The sequence below is a fragment of the Mugil cephalus genome, chromosome 19 (assembly GCF_022458985.1).
Source record: "Mugil cephalus isolate CIBA_MC_2020 chromosome 19, CIBA_Mcephalus_1.1, whole genome shotgun sequence".
In the NCBI taxonomy this organism is placed as follows: Eukaryota; Metazoa; Chordata; class Actinopteri; order Mugiliformes; family Mugilidae; genus Mugil; species Mugil cephalus.
The window spans coordinates 1966683-1984564 of NC_061788.1; the positions used below are offsets into that span (position 1 = coordinate 1966683).

Consider the following 17882-nt stretch of genomic DNA (forward strand, 5'->3'; position numbering starts at 1 on the left):
TCGCTGTGAGTCAGCGTGTTTTATATGTGTCATGTTTTCTTTTTTCATGACTTATTTCTACCAACCTCTCACTCTGACTGTAAATATAATCTTTAATCTTGACTTCGGTCTCATTATTTCCACATTTAAGTCAAATTACAGTTTTAATTAATTCACTGTTTTATATCAATGACTTGTTATAAATCACATATTTGACTCATTATTAATTTTATTCCATTTTGTCTGTGAGCTAATAATTTTGATTAAGCAGATTAACGTTTGACTGTTTTATGATCTGTTTTTATAATCTTATAAACTAATAACCTAATTCAGGTCTCTCTTTAAAACATTCTTTTATTGCAGAAACTTTCCTGGTTTTAACTACATTTTAATTGAATTTTTGGTTTCATTGTTTTGTTTTCTTTTAACTTTGTCTCATGTGTCTGTTTTTTGTAGACGAACAGATTTCTACTGTGACTTGTTATAAATCATAGATTTGACTCAGTATTTTGCAGGTTTTGACTTATTTTTATCATATTTTATCCGTAGTTGTGAGTTATCGACCAGTTACTTTAATTTAGCCGGTAACTTTTGACTGTTTTATAATCTTTATAAACTAATAAGTCTTTCATCTAACAGTAGCTCCTCTTAGCCTCTCAGCTAACAGTAGCTGGTCCCAGCCTCCTAGATGAAATTACATCTCAGAGCCTTTCCTGGATTTAATTGAATTTCAACTGGTTTAACTTCATTTAACGTATTAACTTCTCAAAACAGTCTCTTTACTGTGACTTAGAAAGTGAACTCAGTTAGTTAAATGTGATGTTAAAGTAAAACTAATCTCACAGTGATGATGAAACAAGAACCAATAAGTCAAAATCTAGAGTAAAGAGACTTTTAATTCAAACTTTAACATCATATTTAATTCATTTAATTCAGTAAATCAAGATTTTTATTTTTATTTTTCCAGTGTTCGACTAGTGCGAATCATTTCACCTTAAAATAATTCAAAACTTGGAAGATACTGAGTCAAATCTATGATTTATAACAAGTCACAGTAAAGACACGGAGACTGGAAACTAAAGTTTGACTTAAATGATGAGACAGTTTGTGATTTAATGTCAAATATTTTAGTTGAAATAAGTTAAATGGGTTGAAATGATCCAAAAGTGGCCAAATATTAAGGGAACAAAACTAAATATCTTGATTTTCTGAATTGAATGAATGAAATACGACGTTAAAGTCTCAGTATTTTACAGTTTTCACTTATTAGTTCATGTTTCATCCATCAAGTTTTACTTTAAAGTCATTTGTTGAGTTCAGTAAATCCAGATTTCTATTTTTATTCCCTTAATATTTGACCAGTTTGGATCATTTCAGCTCATTTAACTTATTTCAGCTTCAAACATTTGACGTCTGTAACTTCTTATAAATCATAGATTTGACTCAGTTTCTTACTGGTTTTGACTTATTTTTATAATGTTTTGTCCATAATTCGACATATTTCAGCTCCAAAGTTTGACGTTAAATGATGATTAAGTAAAACGTCTTGTTAAATTGGACTAAATCTTTAATTCATGGCTTCATAAAGAGATGTGTGTGTGTGTATAACTGTGAGTGTATTTGACTCACATCATTATATATAATCACATTCTAGTGTCGTGTCATTTAAGCTCTTACATTTCTGACTTTCTCCTCCATCCTTTTATTCCATTATCTATTACTTCTCTTTATCCAGCCCAGCTTTTATTCTTAATGGCCGGAGAGAGAAACAATGGCTGTAATTATCTTTTTGTTTTAATCTTTTAATGCAACAACACATCAGCAGGTCAATCAGACTAATGGTTTCCCTGTGTGTGTGTGTGTGATGGAGCTTTTAACTGCACTTTTTCCTGCTCTGGTTGTGGAGAATAAGGGACGAGGTGAACTCACGCGTAGGCCTCGAAGTCTCCGTTGTTGATGGCTTCGATCAGCTGCTCCGTGATCTTGATGATCTCCTGTTTGCGAGCTGCAACCAAGAAACAAAGCGTGAGTTAAGTCTGAGGCCAGAGGTTTGAGACGCTGAGTGGAGCCGGGACGGTGGGACGGTGGGACGGTGGGACGGTGGGACGGTGGGACGGTGGGACGGTGGGACACCCTCCCCCGCCCCCCCTCACCTGAGAGCTTGTTAGTCATGATGAGTCCCGGTCAGTCATGGCCCTCTTCTCGCCTCCACGCCTCTGCACTCATTGAAAACCACCTCGCTGCTACAAAATAAAAGCCTCCCTCGTGTCTCCTGTTTGCATGTGAGGCTTCCTGAGCTCATCACGCTATTCTTGTCCCGGGCCCTTCAGATCAGATTTACTGTGTCCTTCTCCCCGTCGCTTCATCTCGACACTGAGAGGGAGGCTTAGCTCGCTCTGACTCTCCCCCCTCCTCCCCCTCCCTCCCCACCTCTCTGTCTGATTTATTCCTGCCTCTATTAAACACCTCCTCACTAAATACACATGCTTCACACTGGAGCTGCTCACTCTGTTTGGTTAAAAGTAGCTGCAGCTTCCTGTAAAAGCATCAATCAGACCAGCAGAGGGTCCACAGGGGTCACAGCATCTTTGGTTGATTAGACAATTTATCTGTATGTATATACTTAACTTTAACAAATTTCTTGAAATACACATTAACATGAATCCAACATATTTTACTAAAAGGATGAGGGACAGTTTAATGTTTAATGGAAAATGATAATAATGTATATTTATAAATAGCAGTAGGCCAAGTCTAATCTCTCTCTCAGCTAGCAGCTATAGCCCACTCAGCTAGCAGCTACAGCTCCCTCTGCTAGTAGCTTTAGCTCTCTCAGCTAGCAGCTACAGCTCCCTCTGTTAGCAGCTATGGCTCGCTCTGCTAGCACCTACAGCTCTCTCAGCTAGCAGCTATAGCTCGCTCTGCTAGCAGCTACAGCTCGCTCTGCTAGTAGCTTTAGCTCCCTCAGCTAGCAGCTATAGCTCCCTCAGCTAGCAGCTATAGCCCACTCAGCTAGCAGCTACAGCTCCCTCTGCTAGTAGCTTTAGCTCTCTCAGCTAGCAGCTACAGCTCCCTCTGCTAGCAGCTATGGCTCGCTCGCTACACTACAGCTCCTCACTAGCAGCTATAGCTCGCTCTGCTAGCAGCTTTAGCTCGCTCGCTATAGCTTAGCTCCTCAGCTAGCAGCTATAGCTCCCTCAGCACAGCTATAGCCCACTAACAGCTAGGCTCAGCTCCCTCTGCTAGTAGTTTTAGCTCTCTCAGCTAGCAGCTATAGCTCCCTCTGCTGGCAGCTATAGCCCGCTCAGCTAGCAGCTACAGCTCCCTCAGCTAGCAGCTATAGCCCACTCAGCTAGCAGCTACAGCTCCCTCAGCTAGTAGTTTTAACTCTCTCAGCTAGCAGCTATAGCTCCCTCAGCTAGCAGCTATAGCCCACTCAGCTAGGAGCTACAGCTCCCTCTGCTAGTAGTTTTAGCTCTCTCAGCTAGCAGCTATAGCTCCCTCTGCTGGCAGCTATAGCCCGCTCAGTTAGCAGCTACAGCTCCCTCAGCTAGCAGCTATAGCCCACTCAGCTAGCAGCTATAGCTCACTCAGCTAGCAGCTATAGCTCCCTCTGCTAGTAGTTTTAACTCGCTCAGCTAGCAGCTACAGCTCCCTCTGCTAGCAGCTTCAGCTCGCTCTGCTAGCAGCTTTAGCTCCCTCAGCTAGTAGCTGCAGCTCGCTCTGCTAGCAGCTTCAGCTCGCTCTGCTAGCAGCTTTAGCTCCCTCAGCTAGTAGCTGCAGCTCGCTCTGCTAGCAGCTGCAGCTCCCTCTGCTTGCAGCTATAGCCCACTCAGCTAGCAGCTACAGCTCCCTCAGCTAGTAGCTACAGCTCCCTCAGCCATGAGCTATGGCTCCCTCTGCTAGCAGCTATAGCTCCCTCTGCTAGCAGCTATAGCTCCCTCTGCTAGCAGCTACAGCTCCCTCTGCTAGTAGCTTTAGCCCACTCAGCTAGCAGCTATATCTCGCTCTACTCACCTTTCACATCTTCATCCTCAATAGTTGTGTTGCTGCTGTCAGATGATTCCTGCTGAGGACAGAGACAGAACCACTGATCAACAAGAATCCAGTAACCAGGAAATAAAACACACACCACCACAGATGTGCATGCACACATCCACACAACACACTACTGCCAAAAAAAATATAGAATCATAACAGACAGTATGAGAATAATAATAATAATAAAAATCTACATTACTCAGCAGAATGAATGAAGTTTGACATTAAAGTTCAAACCTGCAAGAAACTGAGTCAAATCAATGATTTATAACAAGAAAAAGTAAAGAGAAGTCAAATGTTTGGAGCTGAAATAAGTTGAAATGATCGTTAACGTTTAACTTTAAAGTAAAACTCAATGACATTATGGTTCAAAACTAATCAGGTGACTCACGGTGATGGATGAAACATGAAATAAAAAGTCAAAACCTGCAAAATACTGAGACTAATAAATGATCTGGACCATTAGTCACAGGATTTATCATAGATTTGACTCAGTATCTTCCAAGTTATTAATTATTTCAAGTTGAAATGATCCAAACTGGTCCAACACTGGGAAAATAAAATAAAATTCTTGATTTACTGAACTGAACTGATATTAAATATGATGTTAAAGATGGAATTAAAAGTCTCTTTTCTTTCATTTTGCAGGTTTTGACTTATTAGTTGATGTTTTGAGATTTGTTTTGCACCATTTTTATTTCCAATCAAACTTTAACATCAAATTGAATTAACTGTGTTCAGTAAATGGAGAATTTTTATTCCTTTAATATTTGACTAATCATTTCAACTCACTCCACTTATTTCATAAAGAGCTCCACAGAACTGTGACTATCTCATGTACTTATTGTATTTTACACTTTCTCCATCTTCAGTAAAATAAATAATAAATCTACGACGTGGTTCACAAAGCTTCACACCGACAACACAACTCTGCGGCGCCGTCCAACGTTACGCACTGAACAACATTTATTCAGCGCCTCTGGAGGCTGAGACGAGGTTTTAAATAGAAGCGACTACTCGTCTGAACACAGAGCGGCAGCAGGAGACAAGAAAACACTCGCTCCCACCGTCTCATGCAAGAAGAAACACAACACAACATCATCGCAGGTGGAGGGACAGAGTAAAGGATGGAGGAGGAGATGGAGGAGGAGGAGGAGGAGGAGGAGGAGGAGGAGGAGGAGGAGGAGGAGGAGGATGTACCTTGGTCCCATCTACTGGATTATGGATAACAGTAGTCTGAGGCTCCTGGAGGGAGAATGGAGAGAAGAGAAAGAGGAGAGAGTGGAGGAGGGATGAATGTTTGGTGGAGGTTGGAGAGGAGGTTTCATGGTGAAGGATGATTTTAATCAACGTGAATGATTATTAAACTCTGTATCCGTCACTTTAGTCCCAGTGAATAAAAACATTTAAACTCAATGTACTGACTGTAACAACCATAGACTGTATATAAAGATGGAGGCAGAATGGCTCCTCGAAAGCAAAGCTAGTAGAGCTCCCCCTGGTGGCTGGAGGCTGCGTAGGTCGGAAGCTCCACCTTCTCCAAGTTAGTGGGCGGGACTTGGGCCAAACTAAAACACTAAAATACACTTTACATAATTAATAAATAAATAGTTATTTGGCAAAACAGGATGTGACAAATGTGACATAAAAACTATTTTTAAACATAAGTATAACGCAACATTTCCTTGTAACTGGTGGAGGTAGAGCAGAGCAGAGTATTAATTCAACAAAAAAGTGAATTAGTCTGGAAGAAGTGTGGGCGGGGCATCGATATCATGGCTCCTCCCTCGGGTCATACTGATTAGACTCTGGCTGCAAGATGTTACCACCCGTATCCCCAGGAAAGTAGCATCAGTTTGACCAATGACAGGAAGTGGAGACGTGGTGTCCATATTTATATACAGTCTATGGAGACGTGGCGTCCATATTTATATACAGTCTATGGAGACGTGGCGTCCATATTTATATACAGTCTATGGAGGAGACATGGTGTCCATATTTATATACAGTCTATGGAGGAGACGTGGCGTCCATATTTATATACAGTCTATGCTCTGAGCAGCGATTGATCATTACAACATTAAAGACTTTATAAGAAGGTGCATCACCCAAAGTGTCCTGGCAACAACAAACACACACTTCCCTCCCTTCTCACACCTATACACTCGTACCAGGACGTGGTTTGGACAGACAGACGGACACAGAGCTGCGTACCAGTGCAGCAGAGGGGGCGGGGCCTTTGGGGCTGGTGACTATGCTGTTTCTCGTGCTGTTTGTCTGGGGCTGTGCAGGAAACACAAAGTGCCGGATGTTAGTTGGTTAGTTAGTTAGTTAGTTAGTGCCGGGTGATGGTAACGATGAGAGCTGCCACCTGCTGGCTGTGAGGTGGGCGGACATCGTGCACAAAAAAAAAAAAAAAAAAAGTGAAGTGTAATAGAAATAAAAATAGAAGCTCCAGAGACAGAAATAGTGCAGAGTGTGGACGTTAATCAGGTGGAAAAGAAGCAGGAGAAAATGAACCCGTCGCAGCTTTTTCTTTTCATTAGCTTTAACCTCGTTAGCAGATGGCAGCGACAGCTGTGCACATCTGCAACATCTGTCGGAGAGGAAGACGCATCCGTTTTGACATTAGTGTCTCTGGAGGTTTTTCCTGCACAGTGAACGACAACATGGAAACACGAACCCGCTGAATATTCTGTCAGAAATATGAGCTCAAACACAGTCAACTCTCTATTATCTGCTCATTATTCTCCTCGGACTCTAACTGAGTCAAAGCATCAGCTGATCTCAACTCTTCTAAAAGAGAAAATAAGGTGAAACGACACATTCCCAAAGGAAACAGAGCTCGTACTGAGCAGAAACACAGAGGAGGCGCAGGAGGTGACGTCAGGGAGCAGCCGAGGAGAAGCTGTGATTACGTAACGACAGATTAATCATCTGGTGGAAATAATCTGAGATTAGCATTAGGCCACTGGAGGAAGGAGGGAGGGAGGGAGGGAGGGGGAGGAGTTAGCACGAGAGGAGGTGCAGGTTAATGAAGGTGTGTCTTTTAGACAGACCGATCAGGCGTAACATTATGACCACCGCCAGACAGCACTGATGACAGTGGTCATAATGTTGTGGCTGATAATAAAAAAATAAAACACTTCAGCTCCTCCAGAGGAGAGAGGAGCTAAATATGAGGAGGAGGACACAGGAGTAACTGAGCACATTAATCTAAAGTGAGTTTAAATTAAAACATTAATTTACTAAACGATGATTAATTAAAAGAGGAAATAAAGTTTCTAATGTTTAATAAGTTAAATATAAATAATATAAACACAGTAACATGAAGGAAACAAGTTCATTCCTGGGAGAGGAGCAGCCGGAGGACAGAGGGACAGAGGGAGGACAGAGGGAGGACAGAGGGACAGAGGGAGGACAGAGGGACAGAGGGAGGACAGAGGGACAGAGGGACAGAGGGAGGACAGAGGGGCAGAGGGACAGAGGGAGGTGAGGGAGGACAGAGGGACAGAGGGAGGACAGAGGGAGGTGAGGGAGGTGAGGGAGGTGAGGGAGGTGACTCACCTTGACGTCGGCCTTCTTGTTGAGGAGGCTCTTGGCTGCTGCAGAGAGGCAGAAGGAGACGCCCTCAGAGGGAAGAGTACACATCATACACCCTCATCCACTCATTCATGGAGACAAACTAAACTGTCACCTGCTCCTCAAAGATCTGAAACCAGACGTTTATCTCCGCACAGAAAACCTCCCTCTCCTCCCTCTTACAACTAAAACACACCCTCCCTTCATCATGAAAAAAAAAAAAAAAGAGAGAAATCTCCACCCTGATCCACCGGCCCAGAGCTTAGATAAGCAGAGGGCATCCAGCATGGAGGGAGGGGGGAGGAGGGGGAGGAGGGGGGGGAATAAAAGTCAAACTAATTCTACATATAATCCAAATACACACACATGCACAGATAGAGGAGGAGGAGGAGGAGGAGGAAGAGGAGGAGGAGGAGGAGGAGGGATTAGGAGGATGCAGGTGTGTGATAATGGTTCATCTGGATTAATGCAAAAAAACATAAACAGAAATAAATCTACAGCAGGAAACTCACCTCATTCCCACGGAGACGCAGCAGAGACAGAGACAGAGACATTAGTCTGGAGGGTTAACGTCAGCCTCATTCACTCATTCATTCATTCATTCATTCATTCATTCATTCATTCAGTCAGTCATTTAGTCATTCATTCATTCATTCATTCATTCATTCAGTCAGTCATTTAGTCATTCATTCATTCATTCATTCATTCTTTCATTCATTCATTCAGTCAGTCAGTCAGTCAGTCATTCATTCATTCATTCAGTTATTCATTCATTCATTCAGTTATTCATCCAGTCATTCATTCATTCATTCATTCAGTTATTCATTCATTCATTCATTCATTCATTCATTCATTCAGTTATTCATTCATTCAGTCATTCATTCATTCATTCATGGTCTCGGCCTCTTTTAAAGACCAAACTCTGACGTTTCTAAAATCACACAGTAATTTAGATCTGGAGGAATCACAGTTAATAAACAGCTCAACAACGACAAGTTGTTCTAATGTTCTAACGACTTTATCAGTGAATTAATGACACGTTACATCACGTAGCAGGAGAACAGAAGGAGGAGGAGGAGGAGAGAGAAGGAGAGAGGAGGAAGAGGAGGAGGAGAGAGGAGCTAGAGGAGGAGAGAGGAGGAAGAGGAGGAGGAGAGAGGAGCTAGAGGAGGAAGAGGAGGAGGAGAGAGGAGCTAGAGGAGGAGAGAGGAGCTAGAGGAGGAGGACAGAGGAGCTAGAGGAGGAGGAGAGAGGAGGAGGAGGAGGAGAGAGGAGGAGAGAGGAGGAAGAGGAGGAGGAGAGAGGAGCTAGAGGAGGAAGAGGAGGAGGAGAGAGGAGCTAGAGGAGGAGAGGGGAGCTAGAGGAGGAGGAGAGAGGAGGAGGAGAGAGGAGCTAGAGAGGAGCTAGAGGAGGAGGAGAGAGGAGGAGGAGAAGAGGAGAGAGGCAGAGGCTAGAGAGGAAGGAGAGAGGAGGAGGAGAGAGAGGAGCTAGAGGAGGAGGAGAGAGGAGGAGGAGGAGCTAGAGGAGGAGAGAGGAGGAGGAGAGAGGAGCTAGAGAGGAGCTAGAGGAGGAGGAGAGAGGAGCTAGAGGAGGAGAGAGGAGCTAGAGGAGGAGGTTGAAGTTTGATGAGGAGGAGCAGAGAGGGAGGTGAGGAGGAGGTCACCTTGTTCCACGATGCCGGCGGTGGCTCCTGCTACAGCACTGATGGAGGCAGGAGCTGTAGTCTGACGCCCCACTGAGACACAGAGAGGAGGAGGAGGAGGAGGAGGAGGAGGAGGTGAACGTTCCATAATAAAGACAAAGCAGTTCAGTTCAAACTAATCTGTTCTGAACGTTTCTCTAACATGATCGATTTAAATCTGAGATAAACTGCTAGTTCGCGTTTAGCTGCTCACTTCACTAAACCAGATACTTTACAGCTGAGACTAAAACAACATCATTTTGAGACTTTTTCACGTCTTAACGAGCAAATGTGAAAACCTGAAAACCAGTGAGCTTCAGCACCAAGAGCGAACTGATTAACTGTTAATTAAATCAGTGATTAGTTGCAGCTTTAATGAGAATTCCATTAAAATGTTTATGAGACTTATCTTTGGGCATCCATTCCCAAAATGGCTGCTTTCACATGTCGACTTTCCAGTTTTTGCAGGAAAATCTTTTGAAATCATTCATGTTGTTACAGATATTTCCACTAGATTTAAAGAAACAGACGTCTAGTTTGTCCTTGTGATTTTTACGGTAACTAGTAAATCTCTATTAACCACCAGGATCTGGTTTCATGATGAGACTCTGCGAGTTACTTTGGTCGTGTTTGATTCATCGGGCTGTAAAACGAGAGCACAGCTACGTGTGTGTTCATGTATGTGCGTGGATGTGTGAGGAGACAGATGGCGCGTCATCTTGTCCTCGACTTCTCAGAGAGCAGCACTCACCAGAGAAGTTCCTGGAGACGAGCATCGTGGTCAAAATGGCTCCCTGAGGAGGAGGAGGAGGAGGAGGAGGAGGAGGAGGAGGAGACGAAGGTCACGAGAATCCACCCGAGGATGAATTAACATGTTACTCCAAAGCCTGAACAAACCTTTAACTCTTTTATAAGTATTTCAGATATTGCACACCATTGATTTGTCGTCACTGCATGAACAGGAGGAATTATTAACAAAAAAAGTAAAGTTTAAACCTTATTTTTAAGCTTTTAAATGCTGAACATTTCCTTAAATTCTACATTTCTGTTTAAATGTTGCAGGAAAAATACTGAAAAACCTACAAATAAAAACATGCATTTGTTCAGATTAAGAAGAAAACACATGAAACTGTGCAAATTATATTTAAATATGATGATTTAAAGGCTGTTTAACTGAATTAAAATCAGGTGAATTTCAGAAGCTGCAGCGGTGGAAGCGCCTGCTAATCCGCTGGTTAGCTTTTAGCACCAAGAATTCATCCACTTTGCCTCGTTAAGATGATTAACTGTTAATTAAATTAGTGATTAGCTGCAGCTTTAATGAATAATTCCTTACAATTCCATTAAAATGTGGACGAGGATTTAGAGCAGAAACATAAATGTAAAATGTGCTGTTTCAGAACCATGAACAGCTGTTTGTTGTGTGCGTCATGACATATTCATGGACTTTTTTACTGGACTTTAATCTGGAGACTTGCCCAGGACTGATGTTAATGCCAAATAAACATATTAGACAAACTGTGATGGAGCAGATACTCTGCAGTGAGTCAGGAGGAAGCTGCAGGAACTGTTTTATTGAATCATTCACACCTTGAGTTTCCTCCTGGCGTTGAACTTCTTCAGACACTCGACCGTCTCCTGTCTGTGTATGAAGGAGGCCACCGTCGAGCGTTGCTGCGAGGAGACAGAGCGGGAGAAAGAGGCCGAAAATAAAACATCAGAAGAGACGCTCTGACAGGTTTATGTGGGCAGGAGCTGTCGGAAAAGACTCGCTGGAATGTGTCGGCTCGGAGGCTCTTTAGCCAACGACACTCGTGGCAAAAAACCAAACAGATTCAGGTCGGTTTTATGGTGCCCGGACAATCACCAGCCTCCTATACAGTGATTCTGATTAATTATAGAGAGTGAGACGTGACATGTGAAGCAGAGCCAGTAACAAAGGCAGGATACTGCACCACAGAGAGGAGGAAGCACAAATTCACCATTTACTTAAACATATGTAGGTTTGTATAAGTCGTCCTTTTATCCCACTGAATGTTTAAAAGTTCAAGTTAAATTAAAAATAAGCCGTTACTTCTCAGTTTTTATGATGCAAGTTAACAAACGATTTGCCGTATTCATCTTGGATTTAATTTAGTTTTAATACTTAATCCAGCTGGCTGAGTTTAACAACTAACTTCCACTGTTTAGCGAAGTTTGCTAACTAGCCAACATTCCAGCTAGATTCAATTCTGAAATCTGGATCGATACATTTTCTACATAACTCAGTTCCACTCATGAACTAGTTAGCTTAGATTGCTAACTTTAGTTTTGTGCTTGGAGTGCAGTTACTGTTAGCTAATTAGCCACTGTAATACAAGATAGCTAGTTAGCAAACTAAGTTAGTTTGGTTTGTTCACTAGCTAACCTACCAACTAGCTTCAACTCTGAAATTTCATTTCTCATTTCCACTCTGAAAACTAGCTTAGTCTGCTAGCTTTAATTTGTAATAGGGTAGCCTGGTACAAATTCCTTGTAGTTGGCAAACTAAACTAGTTAGCTTGGTTTGTTACATAGCCAACTAGCTTTCACTCTAAACAGCTAGTTAGGCTCCTCTTTGAAAGTTAGTTCACTTAGTTTTCTTTAATTTTCTGAGAGTAATACACATCTAACAGAAGGGAAGTTACTAATCTAAACTAGTTAGCTTAGACTGATAACTTTCATTTTGTACTTTTAGGGCATTATAATATAAATTGCTGTAAGCTAGCAAGTAAAAAGTTAGCTTGCATCCACTTCAAAAGCTAGCTTCCAGTCTACTCTAACTAGCTGTTTTAATACAAGTTAGCTAGTTAGCAAATTAAGTTTACAAACTTCTGTTCTGAAATCTGGAAAGACACATTTGCTACACAAGTAGTTAGCTTAGTTGCTAGCTTTGACTTTGTGTGTTAAAGGATAGCCTGGTACAAATTCCTTGTAGTTGGCAAAATAAACCAGTTAGCTTAGCTTGTTATATAGCCAATTGGCTTTCACTCTAAACAGCTATAGTTAGCTATGTTTGCTAGTCCACCAGCCTGCTCTTTGAAAGATGATTTGTCAATACAAACTGTGGAACACAAATTTAACAATGACCGGTTCCTCCCAATGAACAGCTGGTATTTATCCCGGAGACAGTTCGCTATTATGTGGATCATTCATGAGTGGCAGCTTGAGACAGATGTTCCCAAACTAAGAGGATTTACATCCCACACATTGTTATTAGTTAAAATAGTGTCATGTAGTTCTGTTTCATGTGTGGTTGCTACTTACGCAGACCCATGGGTGCTTCAGAGCCTCCTGGGCCGTGATTCTCTTGGCTGGGTTGATCGTCAGCATCTGGTTGATGAGATTTTTGGCCTCCGGCGTAACTGTGTCCCACTCTGGGGAGGGAAACTAAAGCGCACACATGCCCACATTTAAGTTAAAAATATACACGACACACCGTCTGGTTTACAGTGAGGCAGATCAGGACGCTCACATCGTACGCTCCGGCTTTGATCTGCTGGTAGAGTTTGTGCTGGTCCTCGTCCCAGAATGGAGGATACCCGACCAAAAGGATGTAGAGGATCACACCTACGCAAAACACAACCTTTATCTGAGTGACATGCAGAGGAGCGAGGAGGCGGCAGCGTTGGTGGCCGTGGTGAGGAGCAGACAAAGAGCTTACCACATGCCCAGATATCTACAGGTTTACCGTACGCCTCCTTCCTCAGCACCTCCGGGGACAAGTAACCAGGAGTCCCTGCAAACCCTGCACACAGAGACAAGCACAAAGTTTTTGATGCAGGGAAGGTCTGAGAATAGGTAGCGTTGGTTGGTCCTCTCCATGTAGGGAAAAGACGTCCCACCAAAAGTATTTTACTGCAAATGCACAGAGACTCTTATTATGAGACCTCTGTAGACGGTGCCGTGGTATCTGGCACCAGGACATTATCAGCAGATCCTTTAAGTTCTGTTTTATGTTGAGAGGTGTAGCCTCCATGGATCAGACTAGTTTCTGGATCGTATTGAGATCGGGAGGAGGTAGGAACATCCAGATGCAGAACAATCTGCACACCACCTCCAAGAAAGCATTACAGACCATTCACAGACTGGTCTCACAGTTCACATTTAACCAGGACAAGTCATAATGTTTAACTTCACTTTAGTAAATCTTAGCTTTGCACAAATTAATGAGCCACTGGAAAAAGAAAATATGTCCGGGGGATTTTCTGCTTTTTTTGGAGTCTTCCAAAAAGGGGCGGGCCTAGAATATCTGCAGTAAACTTTAAAGGGTTACCTCTGAGAACTAGGGTTAAAGAGGACTGTTATTGTATTAGAATGCATTAGTGTACCTAATGAACTGGCAAATGAGTGTATGTGGGATTTTTAGTTGATCAGTTGATCATCAAATATTTTTTCCATAAACTATGAGAAATTACTAATTTGTTGTCCACATACCGGATTGTTTTTGACTTCTTACGTCATTGCCATGTCGGCCATTTTCCTGAAATGGTATCTCTAACACACACAGACACACACACTGTCTTCTTCCCATAAGGCAACCTGGGACTATATGCATCCCAGAAAGCCCAGATCTCAGTGCTCTGTTTGCTACAAGGTGCTCTTATGGAAATGCTTTAACCAGGAATTACGTTTCAGACTCAATCACTCCACTAAGTGCATTATGAAAATGTAGCCTAATGTGCAGCCACAGCTTTTAGCCACAGTCTCTTTATATAATTGATCTTGATGACCATCAGCTCTGGGTCAGCAAAGTCTAAGGAAGTAAATCTAAACCACTCAGTTCAAGGGGCCTAAAAATACAGCAGTGACCGTTTCTGTTCGCAAATTAACACGTATTCAATGTATGTTCATTTACAGAACAAGGACTGTAGTTAAATAAAGATAAGGGACTCTAAACAGAAGGATACTGAGCCTTCAGTTAGTCTAATATTAGAGGAAGGGGAGGAATTTCTTGTTTGAGAGTCAAGGACATATTGAGTAGAAAGTAGAAAATGGCAGCATGAGATGAAGAATTCTGTAAAAGCCAACACTTTTATCCTTCTAAGCAGGATTCAGTCATGATTAAGAGGAGGAGGAGGAGGAGGAGGAGGAGGAGGAAGATAATACTGGAAGAAACTACAGAGCTTCTTAAGATTCTGTGGGCATTAGCGACTTGGTAAGCTATGATTAATGAGTGTCAACGAGTTCCCCCAAAGTCTGCAGTCTTATTTATGGTCCTGATAAAAGATATAAACAAACGAAAATTTAAGTTACTGTGTATTTTGAGTTTAAATCAGTTTTATTGTTTGACTCAATGTCATTTCTCAGGGAAACTGATATATTTATCTAAATTTATTTTATATATCTCTAGGCAGTCGGACCTTAAATTACTCAATTATGTTTTTTTTCTTCTTCTTCTTAGAAACAAATAATTTCACTGTGTAATAATCTCATTAAATCCTTGAAACATATACGGATGGATGAACCCCAACACTAGCTTTCTTGAAGAGTCATTTTGAAGCTTAACGTAGTCGTCTCAGGCCAGGTTTTCTTCTCATTTGTTTGCCGCTATTGTCTTGTTGTGATGCTGTTTGTCTGCCTTTAATGAATAAACAGATGAACTTACCAAACCAGGCCTGCTGTTCTCCTTGAACCTCGATCGCCAGTCCGAAGTCGGCCAGCTTCACGGCTGCGTTCTTACACTTGCTGGCCAGCAGCAGGTTCTCTGGCTGCAGGTTCACACAAACACCGAACACAGTCACTTCCTGATTGTCAGTAATACAGTAACACAAACAAGCGAAAAAGCCTCTCGTATTTATCTCACGTCATTTGTAACTATAACCAAACCCAGTCTGAGTGCAGCAATCCCATTAAGCTGAACCGAATGACACATCAACAAGTCTCGGTTAAACGGCGGCTTATTGAGAAATGCTGCAGCAGCACAAAGAGGCCGAGAGTCTGTCTTCCAAGATCAATAACTTCCCTCAATTAGTGTAATAAACTCAGACACACTATAATATTGCCAAATTTGAGGAAATCAATCTTTTTTTCTTTCTTTTTTCTTTCTTGTTTTATACCCGACTCTATCTTTCTGTAACAACTAAGATACTATGACCAAGCAATTTCCCTTGTGGATCATTAAAGTCTGTTTAAATCTAAAAATATAAATCTTAGTCTTGTTTTGGGGGATTTTTGTGGTTTGCTTATCGTTAAGATTATTTTTGACTTCTTTGTGGACAATTCTTTCTCTTTGTGGTTGTTTGTCGATTTTTTTTTATCATTTCCTGGTTGTTTGTGATAATGTGTTGCTTCTGAAGCAGCTTCACGTCTTTGACTCTGCTCGGTTAGATCATATTTTTCAGTCTTCATGGTTGTTTTTCTTTCTGTTTGTCATTACTTTTTGGGGTCTATGTCTCTGTGGTTTGTGTGTATTTGTGGTTATTTCTTAGGTAGATTTTGGGGAGATGTGTGAGTTACATTTGAGCCTCTTTATAGTTTTCTTCCTATATGTCAAGCTCCAGGAGCTTCTACCAGGTAGTCCAGCTCAGTTTTCCATCCGTGCTGTTGGAAAGTGGGACATCTGCCTCTAATTTTCTGTTTCATATTTAAATTTTAAATTAATGCATGAGAAGAAACTGTAGCAGACGTCCAAGATACAACCAGTTAAATCCAGATCAGACGACTAAGAATAGCTTCACAAATGCACATTCAGAGCCTTGGATGGACAGATGGGACTTAAAAATGACTTTAAGCCTTTTTTTTTTTTTTTTTTGTCACTTGTTTACTTGAGGACGACCAGAAACAGCTGATCTGTTTGCTTGTCTTTGCTGCTCAGACACTGATGTAACAGCTGCATCCTCCAGCTGCAGGACGGTCAGCGTGTCACCCTCTGCTGGAGGATTTGGAAACTCGGTCACAGGACGTCGATAAAGTTTTTTCAGCTGAAGTTGAAATAAAATCTTACATGCATGAACAAGGCTTTAGTTTAATGACTCGTGCATGTGCACAGACAGACAGACATGCTGCTTTTTAAATATTGTTCACTTACCAGCCGTCAAAATCTAGAACATGTAAAGTCACATAAAACACACACGACTCTGGAGAATAAACGAGAACGTCTGAAAAGAGGCAACGACCGGGTATTGTTCAGGTTTAATGGTCGACATGAGAAAGAGCCCATACTGGAGTCATTACATCCACCACTCAAGGAAACAACGGATCAGTATCAGTACATACTTTTACGAAACTGACACAAATATACATTCACCTGCCACTTCATTAGGTACACCAGTTATGACAGTCCTGCACCACATCTAATCTCCACGACCCTTCTGGTATTCAGCATTAGTTTTAATGGACTGAGAGAGATTTTGATTCTGAACTGTATTTATTTATCTGTACACATCACAATGTTTAACTTAGATTTAGTAGATTCTAGTTTTGAGTAATCACATCAATTTATGAGCAATTGGAAAGCACGTCTGGGTGATTTTCAGCTTTTTTGGAGTCGTTCAAAAAGGGGCGGGGCTAGAATCCATGCGGTAAAGGGTTATTTATGAGAACTAGGGGATTATTATATAAGAATGCATTAATTTTCACCAGTGTACCAAATGAACTGGCAAGTGTAAGAGGGATTTTTCTTGGCTACTGATAAAGATTTTTACATAAACTGTGCTCACGTTTACCTGTTTACCTGTGTCGACCATTTTCCTGAAATCTAGCCCGAAATCTAACACACACAGACACACACCTGCATGGACTCACCTTTAGGTCTCTGTGAACCACCCCCATCTGATGGCAGTGGAGCACGGCCTCCAGGATCTGCTGGATGCAATGACTGCATGCAAACAGCAGGGGGAGCAGGTTAGTCCGAACACATTCAGCCCCCACCGAACATCCATGCAGAGGCAGCAGCGCACATTCAACGCCCAAACGCTGCAGTCACACACTCATACGACTTCTTCTCAGTGTCGCAATCGTCCTTTTTGCAAAACATATTTGGAGGCTCTGAGGCTAACCCGAACATTTTTCTGAGTGATTTAGCAGCAACGGCGCTTCCTCTATCGGGAAATAGTAAAACTCCAGTTCAGACAGTATATGCATCAAGAGTCCTGAAACATTAAGACAAGCAGAAACAGACAGACACACAAAGAGACAGACAGCAGGCACAAGCAATCACAGGCAAAAAGAAAAAAATAACAAAACACAAGCAACCCCTTATACAGGAGGGCAATGCAACACAATGAGGCACAGACACACCTTCAGGTCCCTGTGCACTATGTCATGTTGGTGGGTGTAAGACACACTGTCTAGAATCTGATGGATACAGTGACTGTGGAGACAAAACATCAAGGTGAGGAGCAGGAAAACAAGGAAGGAGGAGGAGGTTTTAGGATGTGGAGGGAGGAATAAATACACATTCCCTGAAATGTTTTTAAAGTCGCAAACCGCAGACTGTAAAATAAGTGGACACGATGACAGCACCTCCAAAGGGAAGCATGAGGAGCTCCCCCTGGTGGCTGGCTGTAGAATAGGTCATAAGCTCCGCCTCCTCCTTGTTAGTGGAAGTTCATTTTAAATACATTTTTTTTCAAGGATG

At 42.0% G+C, this 17882-nt stretch overlaps 1 protein-coding gene across 8 annotated transcripts in view; it reads right to left on the reverse strand.

Moving 5' to 3' along the window:
- Nucleotides 1-17882, reverse strand: part of LOC124996584 (calcium/calmodulin-dependent protein kinase type II subunit beta) — a 31376-nt gene that overhangs the window by 5199 nt on the left and 8295 nt on the right. Inside the window, exons 6-18 of one of the 8 annotated variants that reach the window (XM_047569759.1) lie at nucleotides 17543-17615; nucleotides 14910-15012; nucleotides 12966-13049; nucleotides 12777-12871; nucleotides 12569-12691; nucleotides 10874-10957; nucleotides 10035-10077; nucleotides 9266-9337; nucleotides 7588-7622; nucleotides 6235-6303; nucleotides 5221-5265; nucleotides 3997-4045; nucleotides 1909-1984 (exon numbers count right to left, since the gene is read on the reverse strand). In XM_047569759.1, coding sequence (XP_047425715.1) covers nucleotides 1909-1984; nucleotides 3997-4045; nucleotides 5221-5265; nucleotides 6235-6303; nucleotides 7588-7622; nucleotides 9266-9337; nucleotides 10035-10077; nucleotides 10874-10957; nucleotides 12569-12691; nucleotides 12777-12871; nucleotides 12966-13049; nucleotides 14910-15012; nucleotides 17543-17615 — 951 coding nt within the window. Of the gene's footprint in view, nucleotides 1-1908; nucleotides 1985-3996; nucleotides 4049-5220; nucleotides 5266-6234; nucleotides 6304-7587; nucleotides 7623-9265; nucleotides 9338-10034; nucleotides 10078-10873; nucleotides 10958-12568; nucleotides 12692-12776; nucleotides 12872-12965; nucleotides 13050-14909; nucleotides 15013-17047; nucleotides 17121-17542; nucleotides 17616-17882 lie in introns of all 8 variants that reach the window. The other 7 variants (XM_047569757.1, XM_047569758.1, XM_047569756.1 and 4 more) reach the window with 7 other exon arrangements.